This window comes from Gadus morhua, chromosome 3, assembly GCF_902167405.1.
Source record: "Gadus morhua chromosome 3, gadMor3.0, whole genome shotgun sequence".
NCBI classification, from domain to species: domain Eukaryota; kingdom Metazoa; phylum Chordata; class Actinopteri; order Gadiformes; family Gadidae; genus Gadus; species Gadus morhua.
The window spans coordinates 30,778,505-30,795,674 of record NC_044050.1 but is presented as its reverse complement, the minus strand read 5'-3'; the positions used below and the strand labels follow the sequence as shown (position 1 = coordinate 30,795,674).

Sequence of the window (17,170 nt, the reverse complement as noted above, 5' to 3'; positions counted from 1 at the left end):
CCCCACTTCCCCCTACCCCTCTCCCCCCCACCTCTCCCACCGCACACACACCATCCCATCCCCCCCTCCCCACCTCCCCCTCACCCACCACACACACCCTCCCCTCTCCCCTCCCCCCAGGCTACAGCGACGCCGGCCCCTCGGAGACCCCCTCGGGGACCCCCTCGGGGACCCCCTCGGGGACCCCCCTCCTGTACTCCCTGCTGGTGACGCGGTGCCGGGAGGAAGTGTGCGAGGACTTCGTGGTGTACCGCGGGACCAGCCCCGAGCACGCCGCCTACCTGCCCCCGGGCTTCGCCGCCGCCCGCCACCGGCTGGCCGTGTCGGTGACGGTGGAGGACCACCAGGGGGCGGCCATCACCGCGCTCAACAGGTGAGCTCAACAAGGTGTGGCGCTGCGGGCAGGCGAGCGGGTTACAATGTGATGATGGAGACCTGTGTGTGTGTGTGTGTGTGTGTGTGTGTGTGTGTGTGTGTGTGTGTGTGTGTGTGTGTGTGTGTGTGTGTGTGTGTGTGTTCTCTTCCAGGTCCATGGAGGTGTTGCTGCCGGACCCGCCCCCTGGCTACAGCAGCCTCCCCCATTGGCTGGCTGAGCTGACGGGCAGCAGACTGATGGAGCTGCTGAAGCAGGGAGACTCTCAGAGGGTGAGGGAGATGAGCCTGGCCCTCATCACCGCACTCAACGAGGTAGGAGGCTCACTCCCTCACTCAATGCTCCTCACTCACTCACTCACTGCTCCTCACTCACTCACTCACTGCTCCTCACTCACTCACTGCTCCTCACTCACTGCTCCTCACTCACTCACTGCTCCTCACTCACTCACTCACTGCTCCTCACTCACTCACTCACTGCTCCTCACTCCCTCACTCACTGCTCCTCACTCACTCACTGCTCCTCACTCACTCACTGCTCACTCACTCACTGCTCCTCACTGCTCCTCACTCCCTCACTCACTGCTCCTCACTCACTCACTCACTGCTCCTCACTCACTCACTCACTGCTCACTCACTCACTGCTCCTCACTCACTGCTCCTCACTCACTCACTGCTCCTCACTCCCTCACTCACTGCTCCTCACTGCTCCTCACTCCCTCACTCACTGCTCCTCACTCACTCACTCACTGCTCCTCACTCACTCACTGCTCCTCACTCACTCACTCAGTGCTCCCTCACTCACTGCTCCCTCACTCACTCACTGCTCCTCACTCCCTCACTCACTGCTCCCTCACTCACTCACTGCTCCCTCACTCACTGCTCCCTCACTCACTCACTGCTCCCTCACTCACTCACTGCTCCCTCACTCACTCACTCACTGCTCCCTCACTCACTCACTGCTCCTCACTCACTGCTCCCTCACTCACTCACTGCTCCCTCACTCAATGCTCCCTCACTCACTCACTGCTCCCTCACTCACTCACTGCTCCCTCACTCACTCACTGCTCCCTCACTCACTGCTCCCTCACTCACTGCTCCCTCACTCACTCACTGCTCCTCCCTCTCTCACTGCTCCCTCACTCACTGCTCCCTCACTCACTGCTCCCTCACTCACTCACTGCTCCTCCCTCTCTCACTGCTTCCTCACTCACTGCTCCCTCACTCACTGCTCCTTCCCTCACTCACTCCCTTACTCACTCACTGCTCCTAACTTACTGCTCCTTACTCACTCACTCACTCACTGCTCCCTCACTCACTCATTCACTCACTGCTCCTCAATCACTCACTCACTCAATCACTCACTCACTCACTGCTCCTCACTCACTCACTCACTGCTGTTACGCACCTGGCCTAGGGGCGCCAGGCTACACAACAAAAAGACGTGAGACAACAGTTTTCCAATCAAAATAAGTATTTAATCAAACCAAACCAATCCAAGTGCTCAAATTATAATAAAAGTATGGGATGTGGAAGTCAGTAAGTCCGTAGTGTGGAGTGTGTATGCATGAGTGGATTATATGTGTGTGTGTTGTTTCAACATAAGTGTTGAAAGGTGTGCATGGCTATGGAGCTGAAAAGAACAGAGAGGGAAGGACTGGGGAAGCAGACTCTTATAGGGCGTTGGCACCCGGGCCCAGGTGCACGCCAATCACTCCTAATGACCAATTAAGTAGGTCTCTGCTCCCCAGTCCTAGAAACAAATGGAAGACACAACATACAGGGAACCGTCACACTGCTCACTCACTTACTCAAATAGTTGTAATGTTATTATTAACCAGGTTAGTGTTATTATTAACCAGGTTATAGTGTCATTATTAACCAGGTTATAGCGTTATTATTCACCTGGTTAGTTAGAGTTAGGGTTAGTTAGGGTGAGTTAGGGTTAGTTAGGGTTAGGGTTTGTTATGGTTAGTTAGGGTCAGTTAGGGTCGATTAGGGTTAGTAAGGGTTACTAAGGGTATGTTAGGGTGAGTAAGGGTCAGTTAAGGCTAGGGTTAGTTAGGGTTAGGGTTAGTTAGGGTTGGTTAGGGTCGATTAGGGTTAGTAAGGGTTAGTTAGGGTTAGTTAAGGTGAGTGAGGGGTGGTTAGGGTTAGAGTTAGTGTGTCTGAGGACCTAAAGGGGCTCTCTCGTGTCCCGCAGTACGAACACACCCGGGGCCGGGCGCTGGTGTCCCTCTCCGAGCGCTCGTACCGCGCCAGCGTCCGCAGCAACATCACCCGCGCCCTGACGGCCCTGGACCTCAGCACGGTCAGCGACATCCAGCAGACATCGGCCACGCTGGCCCAGTGCACGGTGAGGGGGGGGGGGGGATGGAGGCCCAGATACATAAACATACACAGTCCTTTGGTGTAAGTTAGAAGGTTGGTATGTAACAGCATGTGTGGAGGTCCCGATGTTCGCAAGACTATGTTCTTTATTTAGACATTCCTGTGTGTTTGTGTGTGCACGTGCGTGTGTCTGTGTGTGCGTGTGTCTGTGTGTGGGTGTGTTTTTGTGTTTGGGTGTGTGTGTGGGTGTGTTTTTTCATGTTTGTGTGTGTGTGTAAGTGTGTTTCTGTTTGTGTATGTGTGTGGTTGTGCGTGTGTGTGTGTGTGTGTGTGCGCGTGTGTGTGCGTGCGTGTCCGTGCATTTGTGTGTGTGTATGTGCGTATGTGTGTTTGTGTGAGTGTGTGCGTGCGTGTCCGTGCGTTTGTGTGTGCGTGTGTGTGTGTGTGTGTTTGCGTGTGTGTGGGTGCGCGTGTGTGTGCGTGCGTGTCCGTGCGTCTTTGTGTCTGTGTGTGGGTGCGTGTGCGTGCGTGTGTGTGTGTCCAGGCGGTGAGCCGGGACTTCGTCTGTGAGGAGTGTCAGAACTCCACGCTGAACAAGCTGGAGTCGATGCTGGAGATCCTGCAGAGCGACACGCGGCAAGGGACGGTCACGCCCACCGAGATAGCAGACAACATCCTCAACATCATGGGTTGGGAGCGCGCACACACACACGCACACACACACACACACACACACACACTTGTTAGCCTCATTATCCTTGTTAGCATCGTTAGCCTTGTTAGCCTCGTTAGCCTTGTTAGCCTCGTTAGCTTCGTTAGCATCGTTAGCCTCGTTAGCCTCCACAGACAGAGCGCTGACCTCCCCCCCTCCCCCACAGGTGACCTCATCCACCAGGTCAGCCAGTCCTCCCAGCAGCCGGACCCCCCTCTCTCCTCCCCGGTGTCCTCCCCCTTGGCCCCGCCCCCGGAGGGGTCCTCCTCGGAGGCGGGCGGGGCCTCGGAGGCGGGCGGGACCTCGGAGGCGGGGCCCCTGGGCGTGGCGGCGCGGGCCTACGGGCTCTCGGCGGTGCTGCTGCTCATCCTGATGCACGGCCGCGTGCTGAACGAGGAGCCGCTGGTCCTCAGAGGGGCCGAGATCGCCGCCACGGGCAAACTCACCGACCCCCAGAGCCTGCTGTGTTACCATGACAACGACAGCCCAGGTGGGCGCCGGGCGGCTGCGGGTGTGGGTGTGTGAGCGTATCAGTGTGTGTGTGAGTGTGTGAGCGTATCAGTGTGTGAGCGTATCAGTGTGTGAGTGTGTGTGTGAGCGTATCAGTGTGTGAGTGTGTGTGTGAGCGTATCAGTGTGTGAGCGTATCAGTGTGTGTGTGAGTGTGTGAGCGTATCAGTGTGTGAGCGTATCAGTGTGTGAGTGTGTGTGTGAGCGTATCAGTGTGTGAGCGTATCAGTGTGTGTGTGAGTGTGTGAGCGTATCAGTGTGTGAGTGTGTGTGTGAGCGTATCAGTGTGTGTGTGAGCGTATCAGTACGTGAGCGTATCAGTGTGTGAGTGTGTGTGTGAGTGTGTGCGTGTGTGTCTGTGAGCGTGTGCGTGAGAGCGTAAGAGTGTGTACGTGTGTGTGTGTGTGTGTGTGTATTTGTGTGCGTGTGTGTGGCGCTGTATGCCTGTGAGTGTGTGTCTGACTGTGTTTGTGTGTGTGAGTGTGTCTGTGTTTCTATATGAGTGTGGGTGCGTGCGTGTGTCTGTGTGCTTGTCTGTGTGTGTTTGTGTGCGTGTCTGCATGTAGTTGTATGTGTGTGTGTCCATGTATCCATCCTAGAATATTGTAATTGTGTTTATTCTGTGTTGTTGTTGTTGATGTTGTTGTAGTTGTGTTGTTGTTGATCTTGTTGTGGTTGTGTTGTTGTTGTGGTTCTGTTGTTGTCGTTGTGTTGTTGATGTTGATGTTGTTGCTGATGTTGTTGTGGTTGTGTTGTTGTTGAACTTGTTGTTGTTGTTGTGGTTGTTCATGTCATTGTCATTGTGTTCTTGTTTATGTTGTTGTAGTTGAGTTGCTGTTGAGGTTGTTGTTATTGTGATGTTGTAGTGGTTGTGTTGTTGTTTATGCTTTTTGTTGTGGGGTTGTTGTTGATGTTGTTGTTGTTTTGTTATTGATGTTGTTTTAGTTGTGTTGTTGTTGAACTTGTTGTCATTGGGTTGTTGTTGATGTCATTGTATTGTTGATGTTGTTGTTGTCGTTGTGTTGTTCATGTTGTCATTGTGTTGTTGTTAAGGTTGTTGTAGTTGAGTTGTTGTTGTTTTGTTGTTGTTGATCTTGTTGTGGTTGTGTTGTTGTTGTTGTCGTTGTATTGTTGATGATGTCGTTGTGTTGTGGTTGTTGTTGATGTCATTGTGCTGTGGTTGATGTTGTTTTGCTGTTGTTGACGTTGTTGTAGTTGTGTTGTTGTGGATGTTGTTGTGTTGATGTTGATCTTGTTGTCATTGTGTTTGTGATGTTATTGTGGTTGTTTTGTTGATGTTGTTGTTGTTGTTGATCTTGTTGTGGTTGTGTTGTTGTTGTCGTTGTGTTGTTGTTGAACTTGTTGTCGTTATGTTGTTGTTGATGTCGTAGTTGTGATGTTGTCGTTGTTTTGTCGTTGTGGTGTACTTGATGTTGTGGTTGTGTGGTTTTTGATGTCGTTGTGTTGTTGTTGATGTCGTGGTGTTGTTGATCTTGTTGTTGTTCTGTTGTCGTTGATGTGGTTGTGGTTGTGTTGTTGTTGATCTTGATGTCGTTGTGGTGTTGTTGATGTCGTCGTTGTGATGTTGTTGATGTCGTTGTGGTGTTGTTGATGTTGTGGCTGTGTTGTTGTTGATGTTGTTGTGTTGTTGTTGATGTGGTTGTGTTGTTGTCGATGTGGTTGTTTTGTTGTTGATGTGGTTGTGTTGTGGTTGATGTGGTTGTGTTGTTGTGGATGTTGTTGTGTTGTTGTGGATGTGGTTGTTAAGGATGTGGTTGTGTTAAGGATGTGATTGTGTTGTTTTGGATGTGGTTGTGTTGTTGTTGTTGTCGTTGTGTTGTTGTTGATCTTGTTGTCGTTATGTTGTTGTTGTGTTGTCGTTGTTATGTTGATGTGGTTGTGGTTGTGTTGTTGTTGATCTTGATGTCGTTGTGGTGTTGTTGATGTCGTCGTTGTGATGTTGTCGATGTGGTTGTGTTGTTGTTGATGTGGTTGTGTTGTTGTTGCAGAGTGCCGCCGCTTCTCCATTCCCCGAGCGTTTAACAGCAGTCTGGGCAGAGCTGCTGCAGGGAACAGCGTCATGCAGCTGCTGTTTCAGGTACATGCACACAGGCACACAGGCACACACAGACACACACAAACACAAACACAAACACACACCCTTACTGGAGCTCCCGGAGGGGGGGGGGGGGGGGGGTTGAAGGGGTCGGGCTCCATGGCTCCGCTCTGCTGCGTATGAACCCTAACCCTAGCCCCTCCCCTCCTCAAAGCTTACCCTAACCCTAGCCCCTCCCCTCCTCATACCTAACCCTACCCCTAACCCTAGCCCCTCCCCTCCTCATACCTAACCCTGGCCCTAGCTCCTCCCCTTCTCATAGCTATGCATTATTTAGGGTTTTTATACACGCCAAGCTGTGACATCATTTACATTTAGAGCATTTTTCGATCCCATGACACACATATATACATATCTATGTAATAGATATGTATATATATATATATATATATATATATATATATATATATATATATATATATATGTATTTAACAATTATTCGCCGATGGCAAAGTGAATAGTGGGGAATAGCCCCCGAGACTGAAGGTTGAGGTGGCTATTCCCCACTATTCACGGAGACTTAGGTGAATAATTGTTTTAGCATACACTACACGTGAAAATATACAACATAACAATATTTTTCCAGGATTTATTTAATTTTATTAGGAAACAAAGCGGGACATTTTGAGATGAAAACAGTATCCCGAGTTTGAGATCTCAATCATGGGATATTGCCCAATATCCCGAGATAGCGAACCAATCTAATTGTGCCATCTTAGGAGGTTCACGTGCAGCATATGCTACATATATATACCCCATGGACCCATGTGACCCGAGCACCCCCCTCTATGTGGAGTCCAACCCCTTCCCCTTCAACTACGTCCCTAACTACACCTCCCCCCCCTCTAGGTGGAGCCCAACCCCTTCCCCTTCAACTACGTCCCTAACTACACCGTTTCCACGGAGGTGGCCTCCATGGAGTTCCGGACGCAGAACGGGACTCAGATCCCCATCTCGGGTCTGGACGACAGCCAGGCCATCACCGTTGCCGTTAATAACGGCACTGTGGGCGGGGGAGGAGGGGGGGTGGCGGACGGATGGGCGGAGCCCCCCAGGAGGGCGGGGGTCCCTACCGCCGGCGCCGCCAACATCAGCCGCTGTGACTCCGTCATCGTCCGCGTCAGCACGGGGAACGCCAACCGGCAGGCGGGCGTGTTCGTCACGCTCAACTTCACCGCCCGGCACGGTAGGAGCGCCCCATTGGTCGGTTTAGTTGTGAGGCCGCCCCATTGGTCGGTGTATTAGTGGGGCCGCCCCATTGGTCTGTTTATCAGTGAGGCCGCCCCATTGGTTCGGTTCGGCGGCGGAGCCAGGCAGTCACACGACAAACTGACAAATTAGACATCTGCTTCTGTGCGGAATCTCCCTGCTTCTGAAATGCACGAACATCTCGGCCCAGTGCTCGTCCGTTGGTCCACAGATTCGTATTTATGCTCTGAAGGGAGGGGGATGGGGAAGTGGTTGGTAATATTCAAATGTACCTCCTTCCTACGTAAGAGTCCGCGCCAAAACTGACTCGCTCGTAAATGTACTGGGGTACTTTCCAAAATGCATGTCTCACTCATGAGCTCAAAAGCATGCACAGACTTATTTCTAAGTTTGTATGCGTGTGGCAGCCTCAGAGATCCAAAACAACATCCCCAATCCCAGGAAAAGTGTTGTTTTCATAATATGTCACCTTTCAGAGTTGAACCAAAAACGTTTAGTTGAACTATAAACTTATATATATCTATATGTATAGATATGAACTTCCTATAAACGTATCGTTATTTCTGAAGGTCATTTCTGAACCATCATATATATATGTATATATATATAAAGGTATCTTCATTTCTGTTAAGACCTCACCGCTCTCTTCCTCCAGATGACAGAGAGGGCGTAGCGTCTGAGGAAGAGGAGGAGGAGGAGCCCTTCATCACGGCCTACCTCCACTCCCATCCGCTGCCCAACGAGTTCAACTGCACCGACAGGAAGAGGATCACCCTGAGCCAGACCCGGGGGCCCCAGCCCGACCACAGGAAGTACACCGTCTTCCTGTCCCCGGAGTAAGAACCCTTTCAGTGTGAACAGGTTTCTGTAATTAGTTATTTCTGGATGGCTCACCTCATCAGGGCGTTAATCAGGATCAGGTGCTCATTGGAAATGACAGGTCCCAGACGCACACACTGAACCTGCACTATGTTAGCTGTAGCTAAACTCAACCACTAGAGGTTATATAGCTGTAGCTAAACTCAACCACTAGAGGTAATATAGCTGTAGCTAAACTCAACCACTAGAGGTAATGTAGCTGTAGCTAAACTCAACCACTAGAGGTTATATAGCTGTAGCTCAACTCAAACACTAGAGGTAATATAGCTGTAGCTAAACTCAACCACTAGAGGTTATATAGCTGTAGCTCAACTCAAACACTAGAGGTAATATAGCTGTAGCTAAACTCAACCACTAGAGGTAATATAGCTTTAGTTAAACTCAACCACTAGAGGTAATATAGCTGTAGTTAAACTCAACCACTAGAGGTAATATAGCTGTAGTTAAACTCAACCACTAGAGGTAATGTAGCTGTAGCTCAACTCAACCACTAGAGGTTATATAGCTGTAGTTAAACTCAACCACTAGAGGTAATGTAGCTGTAGCTCAACTCAACCACTAGAGGTTATATAGCTGTAGCTAAACTCAACCACTAGAGGTAATATAGCTGTAGTTAAACTCAACCACTAGAGGTAATATAGCTGTAGCTAAAGTCAACCACTAGAGGTTATATAGCTGTAGCTAAACTCAACCACTAGAGGTAATATAGCTGTAGTTAAACTCAACCACTAGAGGTAATATAGCGGTAGTTAAACTCAACCACTAGAGGTAATATAGCTGTAGCTAAACTCAACCACTAGAGGTTATATAGCTGTAGTTAAACTCAACCACTAGAGGTAATATAGCTGTAGCTAAACTCAACCACTAGAGGTAATATAGCTGTAGCTAAACTCAACCACTAGAGGTAATGTAGCTGTAGCTCAACTCAACCACGTGAGTAACAAGAAATGGTGCAAGACCAACTTGTGAAACGAATGTCGCCAACCAAACAAAGAGCTGGCAGGCCAAGGAACGGAGAAGCGCCCCACTCAGGACGCACGGTCATCCTGACCGTCGAAAACCGTGGTCTTCCAGTGCTCCAACTCAACGTCGAGGGCCTCACCACCGCCAAACTCGAAATCGTACGTCACCTGGCTGATGCCAATGGGGCAGCGGTTGTACTCCTGCAGGAGACACACTGCACTAACAATAACATCCTCAAGATGCCAGGTTTCCATCTCGCTGGGTCCATTCACAGCAAGCAGCACGGAGTGGCAACCTTCGTGAGGACTGAACTAACCTGGTCAGCCACTAGCCAATCCCCACCAGGCTCCAACATCGAGTGGCTGGTTACTAAAATCCAGGAAACTTCAGTCATCAACGTATATAAGCCCCCACCATCAGAGCTGTCTGCTATGTCACTCCCGTCCATAACTGCCCCCGCCATCTACGCAGGTGACTTCAACTGTCAACACACAGATTGAGGTTACAACTACACAACATCAAACGGAGTGGCGCTGAGTGAATGGGCCTCCAACACCGATGCCCTGCTACTGTACGACCCCAAGGAGCCGCCAAGCTTCTTCTCTGCACGCTGGAACACCTCTACCAACCCGGACCTGGCCTTCGCTGTGTGCCGGAGCAATGACCCGAAACCGGAGAGACGCGTCCTAGACAGGTTTCCCCGCTCACACCACCGACCGTCAATCATTAAAGTCCCATCACTGGTGCAACCGGTACCAGGGAAACCGGTCAAAAGATGGAACTTTCGAAAGGCCAACTGGGAGTCATTCGCTCAGGAGACAGAAAGAAGGATTGCTAGTCTGCCTGAACCTGATGCAGCCAACGTGGACGCCGCCTATGAAGCCTACTGTAAGGTCCTCCTAGGAGCGGCAAAAAAAAAAACATCCCACGCGGCTACAACAGGAACTACATCCCTGGCTGGGACGAGGAGTGCAGCCGCCTCCTAAGCGCCCACCAGAGGGCTAGCTCCAGGGAAGATGTGGATGCGACTGCAGAAGCACTGCTTCAGAGACTGGACACCACACGCAGAGACAGATGGACTGAAGTTGTTGAGTCAATTGACTTTACCCACTCTAGTCGGAAGGCGTGGCAAACCATCAACCGGCTAACAGGCAGATGCACAAAGCCCCCAAGCTGCCCAGTCACAGCAGATGCCATCGCGTCCGAGCTCCTGAAAAACGGTCGCTTCCAAGACGCAGACAAAGATGTTGCCCGTCTGATAACACAGGAGGTGACTTCCCTCTCCAGGGTGGCCAGTGCGGATTCCAACCTCTCAGGAGAATTCACAGCAGACGAACTCAGTAAGGCCATGAGCAAGCTCAAGCCAGGCAAAGCTCCAGGACGTGACAACATCCACTCAGAGTTTGTTATGCACCAGAGCACAATAACATCCAGCTGGCTCTGTGCATTCTTCTCATCCTGCTACCAGAGATGCAAGCTGCCCAAGATCTGGCGCCGTGCTTCTGTAATCGCCCTGCCAAAGCCAAACAAACCTGCGGAAGACCCCAAGGCATACCGACCCATATCGCTGCTCTGTGTTCCATTTAAAATCCTGGAAAGAATGATCCACTGCCGCATTGAGCCAGTGATTGACCCACAGCTTCCACAGGAACAGGCCGGTTTCCGTCGTGGTAGGTCCACAGTGGACCAGGTTACACTTCTGTCTCAAGACATCGAGGACAGCTTCCAGGATAATGAGAAAGCTGGGGTAGTGTACCTGGACCTGACCGCCGCGTACGATACCGTCTGGCACCGCGGACTTCACCTGAAGCTGCTGAGGACAATAACCGATCGACATATGGTGAGATTCATCATGGAGACGTTGTCTAACCGCAGTTTTGTCCAACAGACCAGCGATGGCCAGCGCAGTAGGCTAAGAAGACTACGGAACGGTGTCCCACAGGGCTCGGTCCTTTCTCCGATGCTGTTTAATATTTACATCTATGATCTACCAGGCACAGCATCCAGAAAGTACGGCTACGCAGACGATCTCGCAATCATGCTGAGAAGACCCACATGGAAGGCACTGGAAGACGGTCTCAACCAAGACATGGACGTCCTAGTAGCCTACCTACGAAAGTGGCGCCTGCAACTCGGCACCGGCAAGACTGTTACAGCAGCATACCATCTCTGCAACAGAGACGCCAAGAGGGAACTGGAGGTATACACTGACCACAAGCGTCTGGAGTCCCAGCAAGCCCCTAAATACCTTGGTGTTCGTCTGGACCGGACACTGACCTTCAAACAACATCTCGAAGATGTCCGGGCAAAGACAATATCAAGGGTCGCACTGATCCGTCGCCTCGCTGGCACAACCTGGGGAGCCACTGCCAAGACACTACGGGTATCCACCCAAGCCCTTGTCTTTTCAGCAGTGGAGTACTGTGCCCCAGTATGGAGCAGAAGTCCACACACAAAAAAGGTGGATGTGGCTATCAACAACGCCCTCCGGATCATCACTGGATGCCTGAAGCCTACCCCAATCGTCCTGCTGCCAGTCCTTGCAGGAATCGCACCGGCTGGCCTACGACGAGAGGCTGCCACTCTCGCCCTGGCAAGGAAAGCACGGAAGCATGATTGGCACATCCTCCATAACACCGCAGAGACAGCAGCTCCTCTGAGCAGACTCAAGTCCCGCCACCCTTACAACAAGGCGGCACAAGAGTTGCTCCGTTCCACCACTGAGGACCTGTCCAAAGATGGATGGCTGGCGGCAGCTTGGAAACAGGAGTGGGAGAGGGCTGGGCCAACCCAAATCCACCACTACATCTTGGATCCAGGAGATGGAGCCACAGGAGACGATCTTCCACGCCGGCAATGGACTCTGCTGAACCATCTACGTACTGGGGTCGGTCGGTTCAAATCATCAATGAAGAAGTGGGGCCTGGCAGACAGCGCTGCATGCGAGTGTGGTGCCCCTGAACAGACTGTCCAGCATATTATGACCACCTGCCCCCTACACAGACCACCCTCGGAAGCCGGCCTCTTTGACGTCCATGGCATGGCTACAAGACACTGAGTTGGACCTCTGATGTTACACGAAAGAAGAAGAACTCAACCACTAGAGGTTATATAGCTGTAGCTAAACTCAACCAATAGAGGTTATATAGCTGTAGCTAAACTCAACCACTAGAGGTAATGTAGCTGTAGCTAAACTCAACCACTAGAGGTAATGTAGCTGTAGCTCAACTCAACCACTAGAGGTAATATAGCTGTAGCTCAACTCAACCACTAGAGGTTATATAGCTGTAGCTAAACTTAACCACTAGAGGTAATGTAGCTGTAGCTAAACTCAACCACTAGAGGTAATATAGCTGTAGCTAAACTCAACCAATAGAGGTAATATAGCTGTAGCTAAACTCAACCACTAGAGGTAATATAGCTGTAGCTAAACTCAACCACTAGAGGTTATATAGCTGTAGCTAAACTCAACCACTAGAGGTTATATAGCTGTAGCTAAACTCAACCACTAGAGGTAATATAGCTGTAGCTAAACTCAACCACTAGAGGTTATATAGCTGTAGCTAAACTCAACCACTAGATGTAATATAGCTGTAGTTAAACTCAACCAATAGAGGTTATATAGCTGTATCTAAACTCAACCACTAGATGTTATATAGCTGTAGCTAAACTCAACCACTAGAGGTTATATAGCTGTAGCTAAACTCAACCACTAGAGGTTATATAGCTGTAGCTAAACTCAACCACTAGAGGTAATATAGCTGTAGCTAAACTCAACCACTAGAGGTAATGTAGCTGTAGCTAAACTCAACCACTAGAGGTAATGTAGCTGTAGCTAAACTCAACCACTAGAGGTAATGTAGCTGTAGCTAAACTCAACCACTAAAGGTAATGTAGCTGTAGCTAAACTCAACCACTAGAGGTAATGTAGCTGTAGCCAAAGCCACTTGGCGGCGCTAAGGGGAGCGTACATAGTGCAGCTTTAAACATGTAAACCCTTCCATGATATCTGGTGTTCTGAGCCCTGATTGGTCCTCTGTCTGGTGTTCTGAGCCCTGATTGGTCCCCTCCCAGGACCTACGACACCACCCTGGACTACTTCATCAACGTGACGACGCCCTGCTCCCCGGGGGGGGCGGGTGTCCTCTTGGAGGTGGGCGTGTTCGCCTCGCTCTGCCAGTACTTCAGTGAGAGCGAGAAGCAGTGGCGTACCGACGGCATGGTGCCGCTGGCCGCCACCAACGCCAGCCGCGCCGTCTGCCGCACGCGCCACCTCACCGCCTTCGCAGCCGGCCTCTTCGTCCCGGCCAACGCCATCAGCTTCATCCTGCCGGTACCTCAGGGTCCCCTTGGGGGGGGCGGGGGGTGTGAGTGTGTGTTGTGTGATTAAAGGGTGAGGGAGGGGGGGTGCTCAAACTGCTCATGAATTGAAGCCAATATTTCTCAGCATTTATTTTGCTCTACTTATTTTTATATAAATTAGATTGTAGGAGCCCCCGGTCAGGGGACCCCACCCTGATGGCCCTCCAGGTGTTAACCTCTGCCCCCCCCCCTGTAGGAGCGGTCCGGGGCCCCCACCCTGATGGCCCTCCTGGTGTTAACCTCTGCCCCCCCCCTGTAGGAGCGGTCCAGGGCCCCCACCCTGATGGCCCTCCTGGTGTTAACCTCTGCCCCCCCCCCTGTAGGAGAGGTCCGGGGCCCCCAGCCTGGTGGCCCTCCTGGTGTTAACCTCTGCCCCCCCCCTGTAGGAGAGGTCCGGGGCCCCCAGCCTGGTGGCCCTCCTGGTGTTAACCTCTGCCCCCCAGCCTGGTGGCCCTCCTGGTGTTAACCTCTGCCCCCCCCCTGTAGGAGAGGTCCGGGGCCCCCAGCCTGGTGGCCCTCCTGGTGTTAACCTCTGCCCCCCAGCCTGGTGGCCCTCCTGGTGTTAACCTCTGCCCCCCCCCTGTAGGAGAGGTCCGGGGCCCCCAGCCTGGTGGCCCTCCTGGTGTTAACCTCTGCCCCCCAGCCTGGTGGCCCTCCTGGTGTTAACCTCTGCCCCCCCCCTGTAGGAGAGGTCCGGGGCCCCCAGCCCGGTGGCCCTCCTGGTGTGTGTGCTGGGGCTGCTGAGCCTGGGCGTGGCGGGGGCCGTGCTCCACAAGCTGGACCAGCTAGACCTGCGGCGTGCGGCCGTGGTGCCGCTCTGCGGCCGCGACGGCCTCTTCAAGTATGAGGTCCAGGTGAAGACGGGCTGGAGCCGCGGCGCAGGTAAAGGGGGGGGGCTGGGGGGCTAGAGAGGGGCCCGGGGGGAGGGGTCAGAGTCTAGCCTCCTCAGAGTCTAGTCTCCTCAGAGTCTAGTCTCCTCAGAGTCTCCTCAGAGTCTAGTCTCCTCAGAGTCTAGAGTCTCCTTAGAGTCTCCTTAGGGTCTAGTCTCCTCAGAGTCTAGAGTCTCCTTAGGGTCTAGTCTCCTCAGAGTCTAGTCTCCTCAGAGTCTAGAGTCTCCTCAGAGTCTATTCTCCTTAGGGTCTAGTCTCCTCAGAGTCTAGTCTCCTCAGAGTCTCCTCAGAGTCTCCTCAGAGTCTAGTCTCCTTAGGGTCTAGTCTCCTCAGAGTCTAGTCTCCTCAGAGTCTCCTCAGAGTCTCCTCAGAGTCTAGTCTCCTCAGAGTCTAGAGTCTCCTTAGGGTCTAGTCTCCTTAGGGTCTAGTCTCCTCAGAGTCTAGTCTCCTCAGAGTCTAGAGTCTCCTTAGGGTCTAGTCTCCTCAGAGTCTAGTCTCCTCAGAGTCTCGTCTCCTCAGAGTCTAGTCTCCTCAGAGTCTAGTCTCCTTAGGGTCTAGTCTCCTTAGAGTCTAGTCTCCTCAGAGTCTCGTCTCCTCAGAGTCTAGTCTCCTCAGAGTCTAGAGTCTCCTTAGGGTCTAGTCTCCTCAGAGTCTAGTCTCCTCAGAGTCTCGTCTCCTCAGAGTCTAGTCTCCTCAGAGTCTAGAGTCTCCTTAGGGTCTAGTCTCCTCAGAGTCTAGTCTCCTCAGAGTCTCGTCTCCTCAGAGTCTAGTCTCCTCAGAGTCTAGAGTCTCCTTAGGGTCTAGTCTCCTCAGAGTCTAGTCTCCTCAGAGTCTCGTCTCCTCAGAGTCTAGTCTCCTCAGAGTCTAGAGTCTCCTTAGGGTCTAGTCTCCTTAGAGTCTAGTCTCCTCAGAGTCTCGTCTCCTCAGAGTCTAGTCTCCTCAGAGTCTAGAGTCTCCTTAGGGTCTAGTCTCCTCAGAGTCTAGTCTCCTTAGGGTGAGAGAGGAGCCAGACTCTTCTGGGCTGAGCTGGTTCCAGGATTCGTCTGTAGCGTGATTCTGACCCCGCCCCCCCCAGGCACCACCGCCCACGTGGGTGTCGGCCTGTACGGCCGCGAGAGCCGCAGCGGGCACCGCCACCTGGACAGCAAGGGCTCCTTCGCCCGCAACGCGCTGGACATCTTCCACGTCGCCACGGACACCAGCCTGGGCAGCCTGTGGAAGATACGAGTCTGGCACGACAACAAGGGTGGGTTCAGTCGCGCACTCAGGCACAGACGCACAAATACACATAAATACACAGACAGACACGCTCAGGCACTGACGCACAAATACACATAAATACACAGACAGACACACTCAGGCACTGACGCACAAATACACATAAATACACAGACAGACACACTCAGGCACTGACGCACAAATACACATAAATACACAGACAGACACGCTCAGATCACATCCTACGTGTCCTCTGCAGATGCTGGAGTCACAGTGAGTCTGTCCTCAGGCCTTAGTTAAAGGACACCCTGTGTCCCCTGTCCCCCTTTCCCAAGGTCTGTCCCTATAGTAACAGTACGTCTGTCCTCTGTCTGTCCCTATAGTAACAGTACGTCTGTCCCTATAGTAACAGTACGTCTGTCCCTATAGTAACAGTACGTCTGTCCCTATAGTAACAGTACGTCTGTCCCTATAGTAACAGTACGTCTGTCCCTATAGTAACAGTACGTCTGTCCCTATAGTAACAGTACGTCTGTCATCTGTCTTTCCCCATAGTAACAGTACGTCTGTCCTCTGTCTGTCCCCATAGTAACAGTACGTCTGTCCTCTGTCTGTCCCCATAGCAACAGTACGTCTGTCCCTATCATAACAGTACGTCTGTCTTCTGTCTGTCCCTATGGTAACAGTACGTCTGTCCCTATAGTAACAGGACGTCTGTCCTCTGTCCATATAGTAACAGGACGTCTGTCCTCTGTCCCCATAGCAACAGTACGTCTGTCCCTATCGTAACAGTACGTCTGTCTTCTGTCTGTCCCTATAGTAACAGTACGTCTGTCCCTATAGTAACAGTACGTCTGTCCCTATAGTAACAGTACGTCTGTCCTCTGTCCCTATAGTAACAGTGCGTTGGTCCTCTGTCTGTCCCCATAGTAACAGTGTGTCCATCCCCTGTCCTCAGGTCTGTCCCTCTAGTAACAGTACGTCCGTCCCCACAGTAACAGTGTGTCTGTCCCCTGTCCCCAGGTCTGTCCCCGGCCTGGCGGCTGCAGTACGTACTGGTCAGAGACATGCAGACGGGCAGCAGCTACTACTTCCTGGTGGAGGAGTGGCTTTCGGTGGACAACGAGAAGACGGACGGCCGGGTGGAGGTGGAGGTGGAGGCCACCGGTACGAGGCTGAATACCATGTTGACCCCTGACCCCTGACCCCTCTGACCCCTGACCACCTGACCTCAGACACTGACCCCTCCCCCCTCCCCCAGACGAGGCCTGTCTGCGTCGTGTTCCCCACCTGCTGGGCTACGAGCTGCAGCGGGCGCTGTGTGAGTCCCACCTGTGGCTGTCGCTGTGGGAGCGGCCGGCCCGCAGCCCCTTCACCCGCCTGCAGAGGGCGACCTGCTGCGCTCTGCTGCTGCAGCTCTGCCTGCTGGCCAACGCGCTGTGGTACGGCACGGTGGTGGACCAGCGATACAGGTAGGAGCCCCAGCTCCATGTGTCTGTAGTGGGGCCCCCCAGGTAGGAGCCCCAGCTCCATGTGTCTGTAGTGGGGCCCCCCAGGTAGGAGCCCCAGCTCCATGTGTCTGTAGTGGGGCCCCCCAGGTAGGAGCCCC

The 17,170-nt window shown here is 52.4% G+C and overlaps 1 protein-coding gene across 1 annotated transcript in view; it reads left to right on the top strand.

Moving 5' to 3' along the window:
- The window catches only part of pkd1a (polycystic kidney disease 1a), a 90,056-nt gene that overhangs the window by 53,549 nt on the left and 19,337 nt on the right, over positions 1–17,170 (top strand). Inside the window, 13 exon segments of the mRNA XM_030351265.1 lie at positions 121–373; positions 528–687; positions 2,576–2,728; positions 3,248–3,392; positions 3,582–3,905; positions 5,934–6,022; positions 6,890–7,226; positions 7,905–8,085; positions 13,166–13,424; positions 14,140–14,335; positions 15,419–15,589; positions 16,585–16,728; positions 16,823–17,033. Coding sequence (XP_030207125.1) covers positions 121–373; positions 528–687; positions 2,576–2,728; positions 3,248–3,392; positions 3,582–3,905; positions 5,934–6,022; positions 6,890–7,226; positions 7,905–8,085; positions 13,166–13,424; positions 14,140–14,335; positions 15,419–15,589; positions 16,585–16,728; positions 16,823–17,033 — 2,623 coding nt within the window.